Here is a 25,755-nt window from a genome sequence, read left to right on the forward strand (position 1 = left end):
TTGTAATAATTTCTTTTTTACATTCGTTTTAGCTCTTCTATTTAAATAAGCTAGTTGAGGTCAGTCATGGCACAGTGGCTGTCAACGAGATGTGACATTCGATCTTAATTCGCGGAAGTAACATATTTATTTATGCGCTGCAGCATAGTGTTTAACTGTATGAATTCGATTCCTCGTCTCGGGGGGTTCCCCTGAATTATGTTCGTTACCTTGCTCTAGTAATAAGATAAATTACCGTGTTGAGTTCAGTCAACACGAGAAGTTGTCGAAGTCGAGAAGTCGAAAATATTTAAGAGGAATTCTATTTTTCCTTCTATTTTTATATTATACTAGCGACGCGCTTGTGGTTTTGCCCGCTGTATATAGATAAATATTTATTTATTTAATAACCTGCATTAGTTTTGTGTTGTAATTAATTTATTACTTTAAACACAATGTCTATACATGGAAAACTAATAAAAGTTTCAGGCAATTTGATAATTTTTTGTAGCAATTTTATCGAACTTTTTAAACTTTTAAAATACAAATTTATAGATAAACTGTTAAGAACTTCCTCACAACTAATAGTACTGAACTAATAGCGTTCAGAAATACGGAATACGTGACCTATATTATACTAATATTGAGTAATATTTGGCTTCCAATATACAAGTCTAAAACTATATATTTGACACAAGTATTTATTTATTTTTGTTGTTTCTTTATATCGCTTTAAATTAGAGTTCGGTTTTTACATAAGAATACTTGAAAGTTATTTTACATAACATGACTGCTTAAATATTTTTTTCTGTATGTACCTATAGACAGGTACATACAGAAAATATGCAAATATAGTACCACGTTTCTCCGTATTTTTCATCATATATAAAATAATTTATAATCGTATGAGCCAAGTTAACAGCAATCGTTCCTTCAAAAGCGAACGTCTCAACAACACCACAACTAAAAAACATAATAATATAATTCTAGTTATCTTAGATGTCTGCAAACCAACGTAGTATAATTTTAAAAATAGTTAAAACAATATATTGAGGACTCCGTCAACAAAGCACAACGATGAGTTTTGTCACTTAACAAGCAATTTCTCAAAAGTTGAGTAATGGCTGGCTAAACTCTTGGCTCCCTCTGCCTACCTTATAAGCCAGACAGCGTAAAACTAAAAAAAAAGGTACTTCTTTAATTGTTTACAATTATAATTCTATGGTAAAATAATCTAGCTAAGTAACATTTCTACATGTTGTAAGTAATGTCTGTTGATGAAGACAACTATCTTGTTCCTTGATATAATGTTTCACAAATCAGACTTTAATAGGACTCAATCAAAGACTTGCTATGTCACTTTCTCGTGGCAATTATTTGTCATTAGCTTGAGAAATGCAGTCATTGAGATGATATACTACTGTGCTAGATATGTATTTTATTTATGTATAATAAAACGAGCATGTATATAAACTAACTTTTACTTGTGGATTCGCCCGCCTGTTTGAATGGAAATAACGAATGTTATTTATTTTTTTACTATAAAATTACTGGGGCGGAACGCTGCGCCATAATAGAAAAGAATGGTGAATATCTGAAAAAGTAAATATGCTAGATTCATCGGTTTACAAAATGTTTCTCATTTTCACACATCACATTTAACATTTTTTCAAAATATGTACTTAAGTGCCTAAAAAACATATAGTCGACGCGACTCCATACATTTCTGTGTCATGCATAATTTCTAAGGGCGATACGTATTTGTATATCTATAGGAGGTTATCATTGCAACGTATGTAATATCAACAAAATTGGATGCCCCCTACGATATATGTTGACAAGAATAATCCTTACTGAGTGTTAAGAGGACGCACATTTTATCTTGACACGAAGATAAGTTAAGGATGCTGTGTTTTTTATACTAATATAATAAAGGTGAAAATTTTATTTGCCTGAACGCCATCATCTCAGGACAAAAAAAGAAAAACTAATTTTGTGTTGGATCATTCGTTTATTGAGGAAGGTAGTTCTCTAGTATATCACGTTAATCATCAGAGAGTGTCATGACACTAGGGGCACGAGTGCAGGGACTTCGAGTGTCACTCGGGGAATTAAATATTAAAATAATATCAGCTTCACGCTTATATCCCGCACACAGCAGGATGGACAGAGGGCACATAGTGTTAACACACTTCGTTCCCCATTTTCCGCCCAATTTTTCAACTTACTCGGCGAAGGGGACCGCCCTTTTATTTATTTTGCACGAATCTTCAGAGGATGTTATGGTGGTTTCAACATGTATAGGCCAAAAATTGTCCGGACGTAAAAACTTATCTTGATTTATGGCCCTTATTGAAACAAAATTATGATTTTTTAGTACAAAGTATCATTAACAGTAAAAATGTATTCTCAATGTGTTAAATTTGGGTTTTTTGTATTATAGTTTCATCTAATCATAAAAAAATTAACTTATATATATTTTGCTACCTTTTCTGTTGGCAGATTCTTATAAGTTTCTGGTACCCTAAGTATATATTTATAAGAATTTCGACGTAGCTTGATGAGGACGTACAGCTTAGTGGTCAGGGAGCTTGGACGGTTTCCAAGACCCGTGGGTCAATTGCCGCTGCCTTTATACTTTATATACGTGTTCTAAAAAAAATGATATGTATTCATATTCATAATGTGCATGCATCTTGAAACATTACTTGTAAATCCGGATCGACACTGGTTTTGTTATCAAAATGAACTCTTATATTTTTTTCGTACAAAAATATAATAAAATTAATCGTAGTTTAAAGGTGATTGATAACGATGCTGAGAAAAGCATCTAGTTTTTATGAATTATAACAATGTATACTAATACAGTGAATTAAATAATTAAAACTTATACGCACAAATTTAAAAAGAAACTAAAATGTAGAAAATAATATACTTACTTACTTCAAAATAAATAAAGAAAATTAAGGAATAATAAATGATATTATACACTTTTATATAGCTTATTTACTACTTAATATCCGCGAAATTGTGAACGTTATTTTTAAAACAAACACTCCGTTCTTTTATTTACAAGCAGACCCTTCTCCACTGCGCCATGATGGCCCCAGTATATATTTTACAGTAAAGAATCATTTAGATAACTTCGCATCACTTATTTCACTATTATTAGCTTCACGCAGTATCCCGCACATAGCAGGATAGGCAGAGAGTAGCTGGAAACCTAGTGCTAAGCGCGCTGTCCGGCTTATTAGTGAGGTAGTGTTAAGACACTCCGTACCCTACTTCTCACTGCCCAGCAGTTAAACACACGAACAAAGTTATAGGCAATAACTAGTATAATTATTTTATTATAATTGTGTGAAATGAGAGATAGTATGGTGTCCATACAGATTTATCTATTTTAAGGTTAAAAGTTAAATTGACTTTTTATACTAATTAAGCAAAGAATTGAGGATTTTTTCCATTGTTGTACCTGATAAATATTGGATTTTGAACTCACTCTCTTGTAACTAGCTAATCCAAGCACTTCAAGCGGCTGAGCTATTTACGCCTTTCATCATCATCAAAATCATTTTTATTATTCCCGCTTAGCAAGCAGAGTAGGTAAAGGGAATCTAGCGTTTAGACAATCCGTTCTCCACTTTTAATGAGTGTTGAGTGGCGGAACTTAACGCCGGACATTTTGCCTTGATGGCAGAGCGAAGAAATGACAATATTAATAAATAATAATTAGTTCCCCGAGTGGGGACCTAACCCACAAGCGTCACGTTAAAGGAACACCCTTGTGCCACGACGGAAGCTCTCAAGAATGGAGGAACTCTGTGTCTTAATATTAAGTTCCCTCTGCCTATTCCTTATACATGTGGGATACATCGTGAACAGGAAAAATAAAATTCTCATGACCATAAGCTAAGCTAAACTAAAAATAAAGGTTTTGTTTGTAATCTTATTCTTTATGCATTTCGAAACAAGAAGTCCGAATTAGGTTCTTAATTACGAAATAACAATGCCTTTTGAATGCATTTCTTTGTGTCGCAATATAAATATAATATTTAAATATTTATTCTAAATTCTCAAAGAGTTTTTTATTATGGCAATATTTAAAATTGTTGTACCGTAAAGTGTTTCTAAAGATATATATTTTTTAAAAGGAAAATATTGTACTTTAAGAAAAAAACAATAATCACGGCACTTGTACTGGTAAATATTGTTTTGTGAGTAAAATGTTTCTCAAAGAAGATTTTCTTTTAAGTGAAGTAGCTTATAATACAAAATTATTCATATACAGAGTGGAAGAGGCAGCGCTCCTTTTACTGAAACTGCATATAGGGTAAAATATTTTAAACCCAGAATAAAAGAAATTAATCAAGGTACCTTAACAGTTTGGACACGGGATTTTTTTTTCATTTCACGATTTTTATCCATACCTGTATTTCGTGTGACGCACACATAAGTGTACGACGTTGCCGCTTTGTGCGTGCCTATGTTATACTTTACAAATGGCGTTTTATTTGAAAACGATAATTTTATTATTTATTTTGTTTGAAAAAATAACTTTTTCATTTTTGGGAATTATTTTTTTTTCTGAATTATATTAGGCTTTTATAGAGTAGTTAAAACTGTGGTTCCATTTAAAGTGGTGCTGACAATTCCACCCTGTATATGTATTTTCATAGCATCACGGTGTATCCCGCATATAGCTGGGTGGGTAGAGGGAACCTCTTTTTAAAATACTCCGTTCTCCACCTAACTCCAAATATTTGGGGCATTGTCTTCTTAGTAAGAAGACATTACCCTCTGAGTAGGAATCTAACCCACAGTCGTCACGAAACAGAAAAAGAATTTTCTTGAATTTCATTTTTTTATTATTTCAAGAATTTTCCATAAGTATCTATTTGATGTACATTTACAATTATATTAAATTAATTTATTATTAACTAATTAAAATCGAAAAAGTGTTAATTATAATAACTATATTTACAAAATTACATTTAAATTTCTCAAACGAAATCCAATACGACTTTACTTTACCAAAGCGTAGGGATAAGACTCCTTGGTTTTAGAAATTGTTAAGTATAATATATTATATTCTTTTTTCAGCTTCACGCTGTATCACGCATATGGCAGGGTAGGCAGAGCCATTCTAGGTTTGAGCCCTTCCATTCAATCATCGAGACATTGTGTATACAGTGTGTATAAACTAAATTGTCTGTCAAGACAATTTATCTAGAGAGAGAGATCGCACTTGGAAGTATCAAGTTAAAAAAATATCAAATGTTTATGTTTATGTATACGGAGGACAGAAAAAATGAAATTCCTAAATCAACACAAACAAAAGACACGAATATTTTTTATACAAAATGAGTACAAACTTTAGTATTTTAACTTCTATAAATAGTTTTTCCTTACAATCTTGAATGGATACTTAAGCCTCGGTCTCGACGAGTCTCGACGACGATTCGGAATCGCACTAAACCAACAAAATAAATGTTTCATATAAATCTAATAAAAGTGGAACAAACATCTTTACACTCTGACAAACTTTCACATTTATAATATTAGTAGGACTAAGAGTATACTCTTATAAAGCAGTCTTGTTAGAATTCTTCTCTTCATCCTTTTCGTCTTTCTTCACTTCATTCCAGCTTTGGGTCTTACAGGAACCAAACACAATGAAAAATACGTTACACGCGATATAAACAGCTGAAGAAACGAAAAACACTTTGCGCCATTCGTTAGCATCGGTCTGAAAAAGAAGAGAAGTAAGGTAAAAAACACCAGATAAGTTCGATCGACAGGTTCGATTCTCACTTGAAGAAATACTTCCTAGTTCTGGTAACGAGGCAAAAAAGCACGGCATTGACTTCAGCCACTCACCATGCATACTTCTAGAATCTGGTGGTCAATGGGGAACGGAAGTGTTTTGAATGGGAACCGATTGTCTTAACACTAGGTTTCCAGGTCCCTTCTGCCTACCATGAACGCATGGAATCCAATACTAAAAAATGTTATGTTGGGTTCCGTGACGTTGATATCCATTAATATTTTCATTAATCGGGGATTTCAATATGACATCCTCGTGACGTTCTCAGGTGGTTAAAGCAAGTCTAAAGAATGTGTGACTATATTATAGAAAACATTTATGAGAAATGAGTGGTAAGGGAAGGAGAGTGAAATCTGTGTTGATCTAGCACGGTATCTGATATTGTAGAAGGGTCACGTAAAAAAACGTGAGGGCTTCCTAAAAAGCTTGCGTGCCTTCTAATAATTATAGTCATCATTTTTAACAAGTTTTTTGGACTTTCCTGAGAATTTAAGGTTTTAGCAGGATTACTTTCTAAGTCGATGATATTTTTGTATGTGAATTACGCTAAAAACCATATGGTCAGATCTTGCAAATGTACAAACAATTTCAAAGGAAAACTTATTTTAAAATACATATAAAACTTAATTACTATTAAACGATAAAAGCCTATAATTATCCTTTATTTGTTTGTTATATCTAATCTATTTTCATTATAATACCATTAAGCATTATTAATGTGATTCGCAACTGTGAGTTTATTCATTACTAGCGACCCGCTCACGGTTTCGCCCGCTTATACCACAAAATTATTTATTTTTGCATCTGAATTATTTTCGCAACATTTGAAGGACTAACTATACATAGAAAACTGCAGTTTCAGCCAACTCTGATATAAAAAAATATTATAATAATTGCTAAGATAGAGAGTTTTCTAAGTCTCGTTAAAGTAAATATTTTCAAAAAAATTACAGAATTTTCTATTGGCAAGATTAATTGGGATTCAAACGTACATAAATCTCTAACAAACGCTACAGTAAATTAATTTGTTTCTTATCTCGAAAAGTAAATAGTCATGTATGTCTAGTTTATTTTGGGATAAATTTCACACAAATTTTTCCACTTTGCTTAGACAAAGTGCGAACTAGAGATATTATAGAGAATAATGAAAAAAGAAGTGAGTAAAATCACCTCATCTTGAAGTAAGGCTCCGGCTGCTAGAGGTGCGATGATGGATATAATATTCGCTATACAATTGGTGATGCCCATGAGAGTTCCCGCGAAGTTCGGCGCCATATCTATGTGTACCAGCTGTAAAAGCAAGTCAAATTACATGTTAGTAAATTGTATTAAAAATTAAATTAAATCAGCATCACGCTGTATCCCGCATACAGCAGGATAGACAGAGGAAACTTAGTGTAAAGACACTCCGTTCCCCACTTTCCGCTGAATTCTAGAGGCACTGCGTGTTGCGGAAACAACGCGTGCCTCGACAACAGAACGAAAAAATGGAAATATACATTTAAATAAAAAATTCTTTTCTCGAGTTGTGAACGAAGATGTCAGCGTTAAACACCGCACCATGAAGTGATGTATATTTAACCTGTTATGTCACAGTTAAGATAGTTTTCTACTTTTTACTTCAGTTCAAGACAGCATAACTGACTCAAGAAAATTAAAAATAATATTTATTTAGAATATTTATAAGCACTGCAAATCGATGGTTTCGAAAAGAGATACCTTGATTAAAAATATATTACCATAAAACCAGTGTAATGGCCAGCATTCAAACCAACTACAAGCGTCAGTAATGTGACTGCCATAGCTACTGAGCCGGGAGGTACATAGCAAAGACCACATAGAGCAAGGGCTGGGCCGAAGTGACCTGGAATTTAGAAAATAATTGATTATTTATCTATTTAATAATAAAAATAAAGCATTGGGTATTGATGAGCGGAGCATAAAGCAATTGGTGAAGGAGCGTTTCTTTAGCCGCCTGAAAAAAGTGCTTGGCAGCCTTTTATCTGGTGGCAACAAGGTGCGTGCTTTCAACGGTTGGGTTATGCCGCTTTTAGCCTATACTTTTGGCATTGTAAGATGGACACAGACTGAGTTAGACTCCGTAGATCGCCAAATACGTAAATTGTTGACGACATACCGAATGCACCATCCGCGTTCGTCTGTAATGAGACTGTATATCCCGCGTAAGTGTGGAGGTCGTGGCTTTTTGAATGTCAAGAACCTCCATAACCACGAGGTATGCAGTCTTAGAGAATATTTTCTCAAGATTGACGTGGATATGCACAAGGATGTGGTAACAGTTGACAAAGGCCTTACTCCTCTTTCCTTGGGCAAAGAGAACAGGCGTCGGCCTGTAGTACTTACTACTTCTGATCGCATGGCTGTATGGAAGAGCAAGGAGCTGCATGGTAGATTCCATAGAGCCCTAGTGGGCCAGGACGTGGATACTGTTTCATCATTATCTTGGTTACAGTTCGGGGATCTTTTCGGAGAAACTGAAGGTTTTGTCTGTGCAATTATGGACGAAGTTATCAAGACACGGAACTACCAGAGACATATTATGAAAGATGGCACTATCGACATCTGCCGGGCGTGTCATCGACCTGGGGAGTCCCTCAGACATATTGTCTCTGGTTGTTCTCATCTTGCTAATGGCGAGTATTTGCATAGACACAATCAAGTAGCCAAGATAATACACCAGCAACTTGCTCTTCAATATGGCCTTGTAGAATTGGAGGTGCCTTACTACAGGTACAATCCCATGTCTGTTCTTGAAAATAGCTGTGCTTTGCTCTACTGGGATCGGTCTATTATTACTGACAGGTATATTGTTGCCAATAGACCTGATATAGTACTAGTAGACCGAGCGGCGCGCCGCGCAGTGATTGTTGACGTTACTATCCCACATGATGAAAATCTCGTGAAGGCCGAAAAAGAAAAACAATCTAAATATTTGGACCTAGCCCATGAGATTACCGCCATGTGGGATGTCAATGCGACTATCATTGTGCCGATAGTGGTTTCGGTTAACGGTCTAATAGCGAAAAGCCTCGACCAACACCTTAAGAGGCTATCGCTTAGCTGTTGGATCAAGAACCGGATACAGAAGGCAGTGTTACTTGAGACGGCACGTATTGTGCGGAGGTTCCTCTCTCTGGAGCCCTAGCCACCGATGGCTTGGACCCTTGTCCCGCCCTCGGAAGTGTGGTTTTTTATATTTTTAAATGTATCTTTTTTATAATAATTTATATTTAAAAATGTAAAATTGATTCGCTTATTTAATAAAAGTATATTCTGTAAAATAAATATATGTTTATACATATTTACACAAGCCATTGTGATACAGCTATTGGACTGTAATCACAACTGTAGCAGGTTCGAATCTCACTCTAGGGAATTAATAATCTTTATTTCCTCGTTCTGGTAACACGACTAAGTGTCAATTTCCTCTATATAAAATCCAATATTCTCGAGACATTGCGTCTCAAAAACGAGACTATGTTAGGAATATCTAAAAAAATAAAAACCAATTTACCTAAAGAATTGGATACTTTTCTGCAAGCTGTGATCGATAGCCAATTCTTCTTTAAGATATAATCTGACAGGAAACCAATGGGGAAGCTAAGTAAATACATGGCTAAATATGGCATGGCTGACATTACTCCATTCTGAAATGAAAGAAAATAGCACTATCTTATATAATACTATACTAGGTACTGTACCTCCTGAACAAATGGATATATGATTTTTTTGAATATTATTATAAATTCCTTGATAAATTATATATTTTTGTGGGCATAATAATTTTGCACCTTGTACTCTTCTTTTATTTTTGGTTAGAAGATGTGTTATCTTATTTAATAATACTTGCTTAGGTAATACATTTTAAAAACATGTAATACTGTTTTGTCGTCATTAGAATACGCCACCTGTATTGAATAAACACGATAAAACAATCAAAAGTCGCTCGCACGACAAAACATTCAAACATGACCACTTAAAATAAGCGTGACTACTTATACAGGGTGAGTCATATTGAACTTTCCGGTTTTGGAAGGACGTTGCACGAAGAAGGGAAGGAGTAGAAGGGTGGGGATGGTGTCATTAGACGCGCCATGACATGCAGTTTTAGTGTGAGCAATGGCTTGGTCGGGACAACATCGTGCGTTCGTAGTTGAAGAGTTTATTAAAAATGGGGGCTCCGTGATCACAACACAGCGTGCGTTCCGTTTACATTTTGCTATTGGTCGACGTGATCCCATTCCCACTGGACCAACAATCAGAAATTGGGTATCAAATTTTAGAGCAACATCATCAGCATTAAAAACAAGACCACAAGGCCGAGAATAACCCACGAAACCTACACGAACGACCACTTCACAGCCCTCGAGTGACAGTGTGGTGCGCTATTGCAGAGTTTGGTGTGTGGGGTCCCTATTTTTTTGAAGAAGATGGTCAAGTCGTCACAGTTACCTCTGCTCGGTATTGCGACATGCTTGAAACTTTTCTGAAACCGAAATTGGAGGAATTAACGCAGAATCATGACAACGATAACATCTGGTTCCAACAAGATGGTGCTACAGCCCATACATCCAGGCGTTCAATGGAAATCCTGCGACAAATGTTTCCCGGTCATCTCATTTCTTTGCGAGGTGACGTTGGGTGGCCGCCGAGATCACCTGATTTAACCCCCTGCGATTTCTTTCTCTGGGGTTACCTGAAGGAAAAGGTGTACACGCATCGTCCCCGAACCATCGATGAACTGAAGGCTGCAATCACGGAAGAAATCAATGCTATTCCGCTGAATATGACTCGACGAGTAATGGACAACTTCCGGGAAAGGCTTCAGCAGTGTGTGGTCAATGGAGGTAGACATTTACAGGATATCATTTTTAAAACCAACTAAATTAAAACTGCATGTTATGTGCTTTCAAACAATAAAATAATTTTTACTGCATGTCGCTTTGTTTTTAATACACACCTTATTGAAATCGGAAAGTTCAATATGACTCACCCTGTATCATAAGCCTTTTCTCACTACGCTAGTAATACCTAGACAAAGCTAGTAGTTGGGTTTCACCCAGCGAGCAATATTTATATATACTCGTGAATGGAAAAGTGGAAAATTTGAGTCATCATCAATTTGTGCTCTTGGGTCATTACGTAAATATTAAAAAAATAAATGACAATATAAACAAAAAGGCAACTTGTGTATAGCAGACTAGGTAACGGGAATTTTATTTTTAATACACCCCTTTCCCCACATTCACTTGTACACTATCCCCATGAATATAATTATTTCCTCAAGTGGTGAATTTACCCTCAACTATCGCAATTATATAAAAAAAAATGATCAAGTGCGAGACGGACCCACGCACAAAGGGTTCCGTATAATGATGTATAACAACGTTAAAAAATCACGTTTTTTGTATGTTAGCCTCCATAAATATTTATTTAATTCTATGTGTTACTCTACCGGCAATAATTTCTATTTAGATTTTCAACTGTCTAACTATCACAGTTTATGAGATACAACCTAGTGATAGACGGACAAACAGACAGTCATACAGCCAAAATTTAATAATAGGGTCACGTTTTACTGTACACTTTTGTTACGGAACTCTAAAAACTAAAGCAAGATATAATAAAATGTACGAAGTAAAGTGCGGATTGCATCATTATGTGAATGAAGATAATTATATCTTTATTTATACTTAAAGGTTTTTAAAATTATATTGTTTTTGACCCTGGCGCAGTATTTGACTGTAAAGGCGATGATTATGAATTTGACCTCTTATTAGGGGAAAGGACTTTTCTAAGGGTGTTCTAATATGAAACAACAAAGAAACACATACTTCTGTTTTCTCATTTTAAGTCCACACTTAGTAATCCAAGACAATAAATTGACTCCATTCTTCTCTTAAAACAAAAATAACAGACTCATAACTTACCGCCTTTATATCAACGCCTAACACTTGTTTCATATAGGAGGGCATTTCAGTCATTAGTGTCCAGAAGCCCCAATTCTGACCACAATGGGCTACTATCAGCGAAATAAAAGGTAGCGAAGTGAATATAGCTTTCCATGGTGTTGGTAGTTTCTTAAAAGAAAAAAATCATTTAGTAATGGATAACGGAATGTCTTGACACTATAATATCTCTGCCTACCTTGCGTTTACTAAGCCAGGCTTAGTGGAATACAGTAAGAATGGTAACAAAAATATTTTATTACAATTTCAAAACATAAAGAATAAGTAAATGTTGCATTTTGGAATGTCAACCAGTAGTATGTAAGGTACAAGGTGATATAGACCTCTCACCAGCCTTATCTAAAAATTCCTTTCTACACAGCAATGAGATAAAATAAAATTTGCAATAGTAGAGGTAAATATAATATCAATGTCCTTTGATAAATTGGTGTTGATAATTCGTGGTTGACGGATTCTATGCTCATGAAATTGAAATTAGCAATGGTCTAGTATGAACACTGCTTTATCGATGATTTAGTTTTGTGATAATAGGCTCTTGTGGCGTAGTGCAACTTACTGACTCTGACTGTAAATCCGGATATGGGTTCGATTCGATTCTTTTATTTTATTGCTCTGATAAGAAGAAAAAGTGAGGCTGTAAGTTCCATTGTACGAAATATCACCAAAATTCCGCGATGTATGGGAAACGGAGTGTCTTGACACTAAGCTTCCTCTGCCTACTCTAACATGCGAGATACAGTGTGAAGCGTCGTAGTGAGTACTTATAGTTTGAAACATTATGCATTTTATTTAATATCACATTAGGATCCTAACAAATATCTTGACATTGGGGATACGAAACGAACATAAATAACCAACCTTATGAACACTGCCAACATGCCCTAGAGATGTTTCAATATATATTCTTTCTCCTGTGCTAATCATTTTAGAGTTTCTTGGGGAATCTGCTCCTAGGAACACATAAGCAACTGTCCAAATAGCGCCTAGAGTTCCATTAATGTAGAAAATTGCTGGCCATCCCCAGAAATCTGCTATGAATCCTGATGCCAACAACTGAAGAGCAGTTCCCAGTTGGGCGCCTGAAATAATGATAAACTTTGATTTAATGTTTCTTTAGTTATGATCGAAAATGTGAACAGACAAAAGTATGTAAATGATGGTAACGTATATTTTCAACAGTAAATATAAAAAATATTTTACATTTAAATTTCATTTAACGTTTACAGAAATACTATTAATATAAGTCTTTGTTTGGCCATCGTTTCTGCATCCATTATTTTTGACAAAGACCAAAAAAAAACATATTTCATGGCTAATTATTTTATTATCATAACAATATGTTGTACGTGTGTGGTATACAAACGTATGTTCAAATAAGTTCATCTTATTTTGAACTCATCTATGAGTAAGTAAGCAAATATTCGTTAAAATAAAGCTGGTTTCCAGTACAACAGAGAAATGACCGGGTGGAATGGCCTCTTTCTTCCATATAAAATTAGTGGAAATAAGTTAAACGTAGTCCTTAATGGGTCCACTCAGCTCGTAGTAGAGCTCGGGCTTAACGGCTTCCGGGGGAATAAATTAAAAATAAAATTGTGGGATGCGTGGAGAAAAGAATGTCTCAATACTCAGTGTTTAATTCATATCTAAGAAAAATATTTTTCTAATGGCCACTCATACTGAATGACGTTCTATCACGTGCCTGAGTTCTAAATATTTAGACATATGTCAATTCTAACATGTTGATATCGTTAGATGACAGTTCAGATATGAAATCGTATATATTTTGTTTTCTAACGTTCATCAAATGCCATTGTGCCATTGTGACGTATACACTAATGATTATGGCATGAGACAAAATGTTAACAAGGAAATTCTGTTTCTCAAACTTTTATTATAAAATGTAAAATTTGTTGTGCTATTGCTTAATGCGCCACGACGGCACACTAAACTAAAAAAGAATATTTTCACGATGGTCGTGAATTCAACTTTTCACTTTGGGAAATTCTTCTGCCTACCTTGCTGTTGCGGGATATTGCGTGAAGCTGGGATTTCTACACTCTTTTAGTAGATATAGAGAATGCGTTAAATATGCTTTAATTAAGCTTACCTGCATATATCACTGTACCAAGACGACTTTTCTCTTCTAATGGCACCCATTTACCTATTAGATTGTGTATCGACGGGAAAATAAAGCCTTGAGACAGCCCTTGCACTACACGACAAGCACAAACTAATTTCCATCCACCCTAAAAAAGTACTTTAATATGAAAAAAATAATAAAATAAAATAAAGTAATAAATAAAAATATTTTTCGTTTTGATTTTGAAATAGAGAGATATTCTCCGTATCACTAAAGGTAGGCAGTTCCCTCGAAAGTCATGGGCACTGTATAGTACAATAATAATAATTAGAACCTCATTGTATCGTTCTATATAGACGATATTTCTCTCGTCTATATAGAAATAAGCACGAATGAAAGTAACATTATATCAATCAAAATTATGTAATTTGTGGCGACAGCTGGTTCGTTTCTATAATTAATTGGTTCACAAGTAATTTCGATTAGGACCTTGAGGTCAGAACGTGCCTTTATAAGAGATAGATTGTGCAGTTTAATTTTTTTAAAAAAGAATTACTTTCATAAATGATGTATTTAAATTGTGTTAAATGTAAATAGTACATCCAATGGGATTCGAACCCACTATTATCTTCTGCAATCATAACTGCTCTACGAAGTTGGTTCTATGGAGTACGCAGTTGGAGTCTCTCGCAATTATTTTGTAGGAAAGATGTTCTAGCATCATAACACTTCGTTCTCCACTCTTTAAACATATTGGAGACATTTATTGACACGGCGGAACCCAACACCGCACCTTACCTGATCAAACAACGAGCCGAAGATGACCGAAATCTTTATTAGATAAACTTGTTTACTATTGTGAGAGTTGACGTGATCACATTATATTGTATCTTGTCATTATATATCTTGAAATTATTGATAACGATAAGAGAAAACGTGATAGGCTTTGACAAATAGTAAAAACAAACAAATATTTATGTAGTGTCAATAGATAGATTATGACACCATCGAGGCTCAATTTACATGTGTTTATCATAGTAACTTTTGCTACTTTGTTACTTTGCTACTTAGCTACTTTGCTACTTTTGCTACTTTTTTAGTAGCGGGGTAGGCAGAGGGAATGTAGTATTAAGATACTCTCTTCCCCATTTCTCGATGAATTCTGGAGGCATTGCCACCAGATCCCAGACCAGATCTCGCCACCAGAACGAAGAAATGAAAATATGATATATTTCATTTATATACATATATTAAATATTTCTATATTAAATATATCATTTCTTCGAGTGAGAATTACCTTTGACTATTACAAATACTGAAATGAATAAAATAGTCAATACTAGAATTCCAATTTTATCTCGAAAAAATAAATAAATACAAATAAACATGGAAATAAAATAGTAGCATACTTACATAATACGAACAAATTGGTATAAGCAATGATACAGCCGAGTTTATACCAACGCATATTGTTATCAGGATCATGCCCCCAAACTTTGCAGCCAGTTCCCCCCCAGGTATTTGGAGTACAATGTATCCCCAAAAGAACGAGGATAGGATAACACTTTGTATCTTAATGTTCCAATCGAAGGACTGTAACAAAGAAATAAATTAATATGTTTATATTTATGTAAATACAGTCAATAAGCTCCATGGTCGTTGGTTTTATAATCAATTGGAAAAGTTACTTTATTAGAATTATTTTCGATTTACCGCTGTAGTCGATAAAGAGCGGCGTTGAGTTTGGGCGGATGGAAAATGTGAGGAACGGAGTACATTAAGAATACCCTTATTCTGCCTACCCTGGAGCCCTGATTGGAGTTATGTGTATTAAAATCACGTTATGGTAAAGAATGTCTAGAAAATTTGGCGGAAAGTGGGAAAGTTAGTGTCTTATCAATTTTTTATTCCGCTATGGTAGAGAATGTCTAGAAAATTTGGCGAAAAGTGAGGAACTGAGTGTCTTAACACTAGATCAGGTACACGCTGATACCGCAAATAGCAGTGTAGGCAGAGGGACAAATAGTTCCTACTTTCCGCCGAATTCAGGAGGCATTGTGTATTTAGTGTCGGAACTTAACGCCGCACTTTGCCTCTCGACACCAGAGCGAAGAAATTAAAATATAAATTAAAATAATTTCATTTCATTTCCTTGAATGGGGATCGAACCCACAACCAGTCGCAGTCGCTTGAATATTAAAAGTCGAGTTTAAAATCACGAACTGAAATAAATAAAAATGAACGTGTCGATCATAGCCTGTTGCAAATCAATCGCAATATTTACGATATGCTCGTTCTTATCGCTGTTTTCGTAAGATTTTATGTCACTATTAGGTATCTAAGTACTTAAATGACAATATAGGATCGATGTAATCAGTGCTGATATATTGACAATATTATGTTTATATTATCTTCGAGCATAGACATTTTTGTGAAGTAGGTAAAAGATTTTAAGTCGAGAAACCATGTTGCTCACTTTAGATTTTAATATACCTTTGGTTTTGGACCAACTAGACATTAGATGCGAAAATGATTTTAGCATAATATAATAATTCCCCCGAATGGGGTCAGATTTTCTGATTTAAAAATTTCTGGTTTAGGATATTTATTTCCCATAATAGTACGAAATTCATTAACATTAGACCATAAGATATTACTCCAAATATAAGTTGGTAATAGGTATACATAGAAATATATTTGCTAAACCAGATTCTTAAACAAGATTTGGAAGAACGTGTCCTTCTAGAAAAATAATCCTCATACAACATTTATTATAATATAAATTAAACTCAAGACAATGTAATCGAAATGAGCAAAAAACGTGATGTTTCTTGTAAATAACTTTATGCTGTCTTCACGCTTCGCTTACGATACGATTGCCATCACGGCTCAGTGGTGCAGCATCTGCCGAGTATGTTGGTTCAATTTCCAGTCGGGGAAGGATTATATAGTTTTTTTTGTTGTTTTTTCATATCTCTGTTCTTCTAAGACAAGGTGCAACGTTAAGTTCTGCGTAATTTAACATGCAAATGTTTACCCTGATTTGTGAGAAGCCATATCACTTCCTTGAATTTTTTTAGCTTCCCACTCTGTTCCACATACAGCAGGGTAGGCACCTGAGGGAACCTTGAAACCATACATTGAGTGTTGAGTAGTAGAACTCAACGTTTTGTCTCTAACAGAGCGACAAAATAAAAAATATTTCATTCATTCCCCGAGTGAGAATCGAACCCATAACTATTACAGTCGCCTACTTGTGTCCCTGCACACAACGGCCTAAAGAAATTAAAATTATATTAAACAAAAATAACAAAAAAATATACTTAATATGTATGAAGTAAATACTCACGTTATCCAAAGTTTGGTCTGTCATAGCAACTATCGCCATGCTCATATTGACTCGCATGGAGAACGCCAAGACAAGCGCCAGGAACAGAAGCGCGACTTGAAGATGCCTGATGCCAAGGAATGATTCTGTAAAATATTTTTTATTATACAAAAGTAATTTTACAAAGTAAACTGACTTGGAAGTTGGTAAGAGATGTATTCGAATACATTTCAATTAACTACGTGGATATCTCAAAACTACTGATGTAACCCTATTTTGATGTAACTTAAAATATATCCTATCTTAGAAAATACTCAATTTAATTAAAACAAAAATCTCTCAAACTCGTTATGAGTTTAAGATTCTGATAATAAAATCTCATAATATCATAATCAATAATCGTGTAGATAAACTAAGTTAGAAAACTATTCAAAACAACCCATCAAAATCGATTTAATCTTTTTTGAGTTATTCATATAGGTAACTGACAGGTATGAGATATCGATGATAATGATCCATATAATCGATAACAGATTTGAGTTGAGGTTATCAGAAGAATCGGAAGAATCGTTACATACTCGTAAGATTAAATTCATATTGACCTCCTTCTTTGAAGTTGGTTAAAAATGAATGTGTAATTCTATCTCCACTATAGCGAATGTTTTAGAGTTCCGTGACTCAAAAGGTAAAAATGAACTTATAGAATCACTTTGTTGTTCGTCTGTCCATCTGTCAAGACTTTTTATAGAGTTCGCTAGTAGATATGAAACTGGAATTTCTTTTATCACTTAAGGTAGTCAACTTTTATAAATTGTACTTCCCTTTGATCGAAATACTGAAATTGGTACCGAAGCCTGGGTGGGTGGGCTTTTTTAAACAATTTCTTTTTCTATATTTTTTAATATAGTAGTAGTAGTTAAACTTTGGAAATGCGGAAAATAGGCAAAACGAGTATCTTAACAATAGTTTATCCCCCCTACTTTGCAATATACGGGATAAATCATGAAGCTAATATAAAATGATATAATAATTAATTTGAAATATAGATCTTAAAATAAAATTCTTAGATAAAAACGTAATTACGTAACAATTACGTCACGTGACAGGACGTTGTTATATGAGATGATTAAACTCAGTCATTGTATAGTTAATTACGAGTAAAGTATCACCAACGTACGTTTAAATCTAATAAAATGACTTTAACTAAGACAGATTTTAGCTTTTTGTTGACTTTGATGGAAATGTAATCGATATGCATATACTCATATATGTAAAAACACAATTGTATGCGAATAAAACTTGTAATTCAATTAATATACATAAATATTATACTATATAGAGAATTGGAGTACTTTGTAGAGGTGGTTATGGGTTCAAACCGTGTTTGGAACATCACTTAATATATTTTACATAAGTTACTGAGGAAATGAAAATATTAAATAATTAATTTCCTCGAGCGCCAGCGGGAATCGAACATCCTCGCCCCAAGGGAATTGTCGTCCCTGCGCCCTGACGGCCTCTAAAATAAGTTTTAATCTTATGGATTTGAGCTCAGTTCTTATTTACAAATATTAAAATAGCTGTATGTAAACAAAGTATGTGAAGGAATTCCATAATTACAGTCTTGCGAGTTGCAAGTCTCGTGCAATAACGAAAGTTATTGGAACATACGTTTTTCCTCCTTATATTGAATACCTGTGGAGGTAAATATGCTTTAATATTATGTTGCAATATTTAGTTGTATTAAATAATTTTAGCTAGTTTGTTTCCTTAAAGGTTTATTTAATTCTTTTATTTAATTATTGACATTTCCCCGCTCCGGTTAAAAAAGCGCGGCGTTAGGTTACGTTTTCTTGAGGTTGTTGTGGCGAAGCGACACAGTGTCTGACTGTAAACGAGAAGGTTATAAACTCGATTCCCAATCATTGGAAAGTATTATATCCTCGCTTTGGTAATGAGACAAGCAGCGGCGTTCAGTTCTGTGATTCAATGTGCAATCTATATAACCATCATATTGAATAATAATAATGTAGATACAATCGCAATTAATTGAATGAAGTTGTTTTTCTTATTTTCTGCACTTCTCATCTATGTCAAACCTCAGTTTTGCTAAAACGAGGATATTATAATATCTTAAACAAAAACAACCATCGGCAGTTAATCAAAGCAATGAACACAAAAATTTATATTTCAATGGCGACCTAAACGGGGCTTCCCTCACTTGTATATACGTAGTATTTACGTAATCAGTTTATTTAGTACATAAACTGAGGCCTATGTATTATCCTGATGTATAAGCTATAAAGTATCATCAAAATCCGTCCAGTAATATATATTTGATAATATTGTATTAGTAGAATTTTATAATAAAAAAAACATTTGCTACACATAAAAAGACAAGATTACGTCGTTGAAGGTACTTAAAACGTAAGTTATTCTAAAATTGTATTAAGAGACAATAAAATAAAAAATAAAATACGTGTATTCAATAAATAACTGATGACAGTTTTGCATAGTACTATGTACCTATTAGATATATATTAGAAACGCGCACGAAAGTGACGTCATTTCGTAAGCATATTTTTTGTAAAATAATGTAAATATAAAATATATAGAAATAAAATAAATAATATTTTTAAAGCCATCTGGGCTTTCTTCGGCAGCTTGTTGCTCGTTCCTGCGATTCTATTTTACCAAAACAGTCAAAACACTAAATTAGTAGATGCAGAAACTCCATTCTTAACAGTGATTAATGTAAAGAAAATTATTATTACAAACATACGTTGTTTTCATTACATTTATTTCAGAGAAGTTATTAATTTGACATCCTTAACTGACTAGACGAGAATGAATTTAATTTCATTCATTTCCTTCTTCTATTATGGTTTAAATGTTATGGTATATGGTATCAGATATTTCTGCTTTTGTCGTTCTTCTTTTTATGAGGTACACCTCAAATGTAGCTTGATTAATTGGCACATTAACAATCAGCTTTCGATATATTTTAGGGAATATTGTGAGAACATAACTCGGTCTTGCTTGTGTGTCTAATTTTTTTACCTCCTATGATATGTTCATTCCAAAGTAATTGAATTTTGATACCATAGAAATTAATTTACACTAAAATAATAATTAATAAATATTCTAAAAAATGCAATGCATAATATTGATTTAATTAGTATTGTAAATTTAAGGTTATGTCCAATATCGTTTACTTTTTCCTGTTTATAACAACTGTCCATTCAAATCTTTAGTCTAATTTTGAGGTCGCTTTAATTGAATATTTCTACTGTTGCTGTTTTTGCAGTTCACAATTCAAAAAAAATAAGGCCACATTTAAAAAATATTGAAAACTTTTATTAAGGTTTCTTAGTATACACATTTCTGCCGAGACATGTGTTGCAATCGTTTATTAATATTTATAATAATATTATAGTTTATAATTTTCCAGCTCAGTTAAGACACAAAGCTAATGACAGATTGTGGGTTCGATTTCCTATTGAGAAATTGAAATATTTAATATATTGATTTCTTTTCTTTTCTGCTATGTGCGAAAGGTTAGGCAGAACAAAAGGAAATTGACATAGACATTCTTAGTAATAATAGACATTTATATATAGTATCTTAACACTATTTTGCCTACCATAATATTTTAAGAAATTAGCCTCGAATTCACAACAGCCGTTTGCAGAGTCAGAAACAACACCACTGAACTATAACGGTATAAGTTAAATTAACTTTTTTTATAATGTTAACCTTGTAATTAAGAAAATAATTGACGTGATAATACACAAGACTGCCTTGTGTTACATTTCTTATCCTCAATTGATTATATTTTATTGGATTTGTACTAAGCTGAATACATTTTGAGTCTATATATGGACCAATATGTAACTATAATTAATTTTAATTGTCGTTTTCAATCAAAAAAGATATGAAATATCATGCCATATTAAGAAAAGCCTTTCCTGCCATCAAGATAGACTGACAAAATTTATTGTTAAAATAATTCCCCACGCACTGCCCAAATTTAAATAAATAAATAAGTAATACTTAATATTTAAATAAGTAAATTTAAATATTAAGAGATATTTAAAAAATATCGTATTTTTATAAAGGCAATATTTATATAATAGGTACAATATGGTTTATAGCAATCATCATCTTCAAAATAGATTTTAAATTGACTTTTAATGACCGTTATAAGGAGAACGTGCCCACGTATTTTAATAATGTTAATGTTGTGAATGTTTCAGAGAGATAGAAAAAAAGAGAAATACCCGACTGGAGAACACAATACCCATAATACAGAAGAAGTCACGTTACGGAGAAGACGGAGAGAAAAATACAGCTCTTATAAAAGTTTGACAGTTACAGATATAAAAGCTGACAGTTTTGTCAGACCTGGAGTAAGGTACCATTTGCTTGATAGGCACCAGCAATGAGAAGAGCTTGCGAGAAAATCAAGAAAATATGTTCTTATGATAATATTTACTAATCCATAGATAAACGTTTAAGATTTAGTTATTTTTATGTTTTTCGACAGGATTTTTTTTATTTATTTAAAATCTGATAACTCTACAGACGTATTCTGTGTACCCTTTTATTCATTTCATTATTATTATTTTTCTATATTTTTTTTTAAATTTTACATTTTATGTATCCCGTACATAGTTGTTTTTTTCAATGATTACGTATTAAGTGGCAGAATTCAATGCAGTGCTTTAATTCGTTACCAGAAAAAACAAATGAATATAGTATATTTCATTATCTCGAGTAGGAATCGAACCCACAAACGTCTCGTTTATAGTCGCACGCTTGTGCCCCTGTGTCAAATAATATAATACTTTCTGATTATTCTCAAAGAGGAAAAAATATAAAAAATACGTTAAACAAAAACCCACTTGGCTTCTTCACATCTTGATCTTCCATCATTTTGCCTCACACTATCACAATCTATTAAAACAAAATAAAGACACTAAAAAATAATAATAATACAAAAATAAATATTTTTAAACGATTTTAAATTATATTTTCGATCGATTTCGTTAAGAAACCAGCGTGGTTCATTGCGCGTGCGCACGCTGTTAATCCTATTTGGTCACTATTCCGCTACTACGGTATTATTATTAATTTTGTATCGTTTTTTTTTCTTGTGATGTGACGTGTCCATTGTATAATACTTCATACGGTTAAATATATTTATTTCCATTAAAGACATAGGCCACTTACATGGAAACATTGGTTAACAAAATAACGAATTGTAGTCGATCGTACATTAGTCAATTACAGCAACACTTTTTTTTTGCTTACTCATGTAATGCATTTGTTTTTTTTTTTAAGGTGGGTAGCTTTTAATTATGTATTCGCTTAGTTGAGTTTTAAATGTATTAAATGAGCTTACACTCCTTAAAGTAGACAGTAAATTATTGTAAAGTCGTGCCTCATAAGTAAACATTTTTTTACCAATCTTTTTTCTGCTCGCACGTCGCGACCGCAAGGAACGATTTGTTGCAGATTTTAATTTTACAAAATTAAAATTAAAATTCATATTAAATTTCATATTTACTTTATGTGTGCATTTTTTAATACAGTACAATAATGTCATCGCAGTATATTGGCTTAGTGCTTGACTGTAAACACAGTGGTTGTGAGTTCGATTTCCATTTGGAGTATGACTGTTTTACTTTCTGTAGAATGTATAGGTTACGAAATCGTAAGTCCTTGTCGAATATTCTGTCAAACTAGAGACAGTAGAAGCAATTAAATTAAAGATACATACATATTTACCTTTTGAATTTCTTGACTTTCGAAATATTACTACATTTTTCTTAATTAACCTATTAGTAATGATTGAAATAACTCATTTATCTTATTTTTAGGCACTGTAAAATAAAAATATAAATGACGGTTACGAGTTATTTGAACTATGATATTTATTTAACGGTACAATGGAAACGTGTAATAACGTTGGCATTGACTTCGATCAATAGTTGATAACTATTGAGTTTATAGATCTAAATTCAACTAATAAACGGAAAGAAATGTAAAATGGTAGTATTTTTCTAAAAAATAATATTTCTTCGTTGTCTTATTTTTTTAGTTTCAGTGAAAAGAAAAATTTGTTAAAAATGAGGTCATATTATATATGTTCAGTGCACCCCTCTGGTAACTTGAACGACATCAATTTCGCAAACGTGAAATAATAAAATTATAATGATGTATATTAAAAACAAATTTTTGATATACTACCAAACGAAATATGACATAATAATTAAAATAAAATTGTAGAGAATATCTGATTGGTGGCGTTGAGTTACGCCAATTAATACGCAATGCCTCGAGCATTTGGCGGAAAGTGGGGGAAAAAAGTGGCATAATGAGTAAGGATTGTCTTAAATTTAACTTCACGCTATATCCCAGCGCTAGAATCTTAACATATTATGTTAAAAATATATATTTTATGGAGAATTTTGTAATTTTTGACCTACTACACATACTTACAGTATGGGCAGGGTTAATACACATTTCAAAGAGATCCTAAATCTACCTAGGTCGCTTGTCCGAGGCTCTGAGCTCCTCATCCTGATTTTTTCTTCTCACTCAGAATAATAATTATGATAATTTAATTCGCCCTTGTAACTAATGCAAACCTATCTACTTTCTTTTTAACTAATAAATTTAAAAATTAATTAATGAAAACAGTTTTTGTTAAGAAAAAGTTCAACAATATTTACTAGTACTAGTTTCATTAGTGAAACTAAGGCAAAAAATATGAAAATTTATATTTTAAGAATGTTGTTATTCAATCATTCGAATGAATAAAATAATCATGCTTGAGTGGATCTAAGAGTGACTGTAAACGTGAAGGTTGTAGATTCGAATCACACTTCAGGAAATTAATTATTTTATATTTTTATTTTCTCACTGTGGTAACGAGCTAAAGCGCGGCGTTGAGTTCCGCCACTCAACACGCAAAATTTCGAGATTTCAGCAGTCAGTATTTTCAAGCCACAAAAGCACTTCACGTAACTCGATAAAGTGGATAGTTTTTTTTTTTCTATCTTTCTTGTTAATGGATAAAACACAACAAACATAACAACAAAAACAAAAATAACATAATTTTGATGTTTCCTAACGCAGTCTTTTGCCTTATCAACTATTTGTTTACCGGAGAAGTGAAAATAATATTCATTCCCACAGATGGGAATCGAAGCAACAATCAACGCATCTCAATGACGTCAAGAATACAGCACATTATAGTAAATAATGAAATTAATTGCGAACAACTCTATTAACTAGTAAATTAAAGTTTTTATAGCCTACTGTTTTTCTAATCTTATGTTTTAAATTAAAAATATTTGTTGAAGCAATAGTGACACAGTTGATAATAAATGTTTTATATAGGTACAAATATATATTAATGGGTACTAATTATTTATATCTCAGTTTGTAAGTCCATACTGTAAGTCACAAAATTATACGGAGAGTGGAGGATGGAATATCTTTGCTCTACGTTCTATCTGTCTACGCCAGGAAACTGAAAAAGAACCTGCGACCCAATGACCAGTGCTTATAAATAATCGTACTATTGCGATCTTTTATTAAACTATGTTGAAGTGTCAAGGTATTTTAGCAATTAAATTTACATTAGAATTAATTTCATACTTGAACTTGTTTGTCTATAGCTTCTCGACTTATGAGAATTAGTTGCGAAATATATTAATAATATTATTTTATATGACCACCGTTGGGTATAGGCATAGCACCTTACTGTAAGCGCGACGTTTGTGGCTTCAATTTCCTTTTGGGTCCGCTCTGGTAACTTTCTAGACTTTCGTCTTGGTCTTAATTTTGTAGCGCAAATTTCTATAAACGCCATAGGTTATAGGTTCCATTATAAAGTGGAGGAAGGGAGTGTCTTAATGAGAAGGGAGTGTATTAACACTAGGTTTCCAGTTTCCTTCTAGGTGAAGTATGCTATATATGTGAAATTTTAATATTAATACACCATTAATTTTTTCTTGTTAATTAGCTTGCAAGTAAATGATTAACTCACTTAGTTAATGGTCTTGACACGTGACAATATCATAATGACCTTTACCGACTTAATCTATATATAAATCTCTTCTGTTATAAATTCTCAATGCATACTTATATTATAAATTCGAAAATAGCTCTGTCTGTCTGTCAGTCTGTGTGTGACGCAACAACGGCCAAACCGCTGATACGATTGTGATAAAATTTCATATAGAAATACTTGAGGATCTTGAGATGGACGTAAAATAATTCAAACTTCCTTGTGAACGTTGAATCCTAAACCCTTCCTTTTTAAAGATTATTCAAAACATTATTCATTCAAAAAAATCGTATCCATAATCGTCTTGTACTATATCTTCAATAGCATCAGCTATTCCATAATACCATTTTTAAAATAATAAAAGGGGAAAAAATAAACAGGATCAAGCACAAATATTCTTAAACAAATAAAAAAATAACGATCTTACTTTACAAACCATATCTGGCCGTTAATCTTGGGGAGTACCAC

The 25,755-nt window shown here is 33.1% G+C and overlaps 1 protein-coding gene across 1 annotated transcript; it reads right to left on the minus strand.

The window, feature by feature from the left end:
- Positions 1 to 4,396: 4,396 nt before the first annotated feature.
- On the minus strand, positions 4,397 to 22,319 carry LOC146533696 (putative inorganic phosphate cotransporter). Its single transcript, XM_085193934.1, has 10 exons — positions 22,112 to 22,319; positions 17,229 to 17,353; positions 15,293 to 15,472; positions 13,907 to 14,045; positions 12,655 to 12,875; positions 11,758 to 11,907; positions 9,342 to 9,474; positions 7,546 to 7,670; positions 6,977 to 7,096; positions 4,397 to 5,728 (listed from the first exon to the last, which is right to left on the minus strand). The coding sequence occupies exons 1-10, from the start codon at positions 22,140 to 22,142 to the stop codon at positions 5,564 to 5,566; spliced, it is 1,389 nt and encodes a 462-aa protein (XP_085050060.1). The 5' UTR covers positions 22,143 to 22,319; the 3' UTR covers positions 4,397 to 5,563.
- Between the last annotated feature and the right edge of the window lie 3,436 nt (positions 22,320 to 25,755).

This window comes from Heliconius melpomene, chromosome 12 (assembly GCF_056956725.1).
Source record: "Heliconius melpomene rosina isolate 202511_hmr_F chromosome 12, ASM5695672v1, whole genome shotgun sequence".
Taxonomy (NCBI): domain Eukaryota; kingdom Metazoa; phylum Arthropoda; class Insecta; order Lepidoptera; family Nymphalidae; genus Heliconius; species Heliconius melpomene.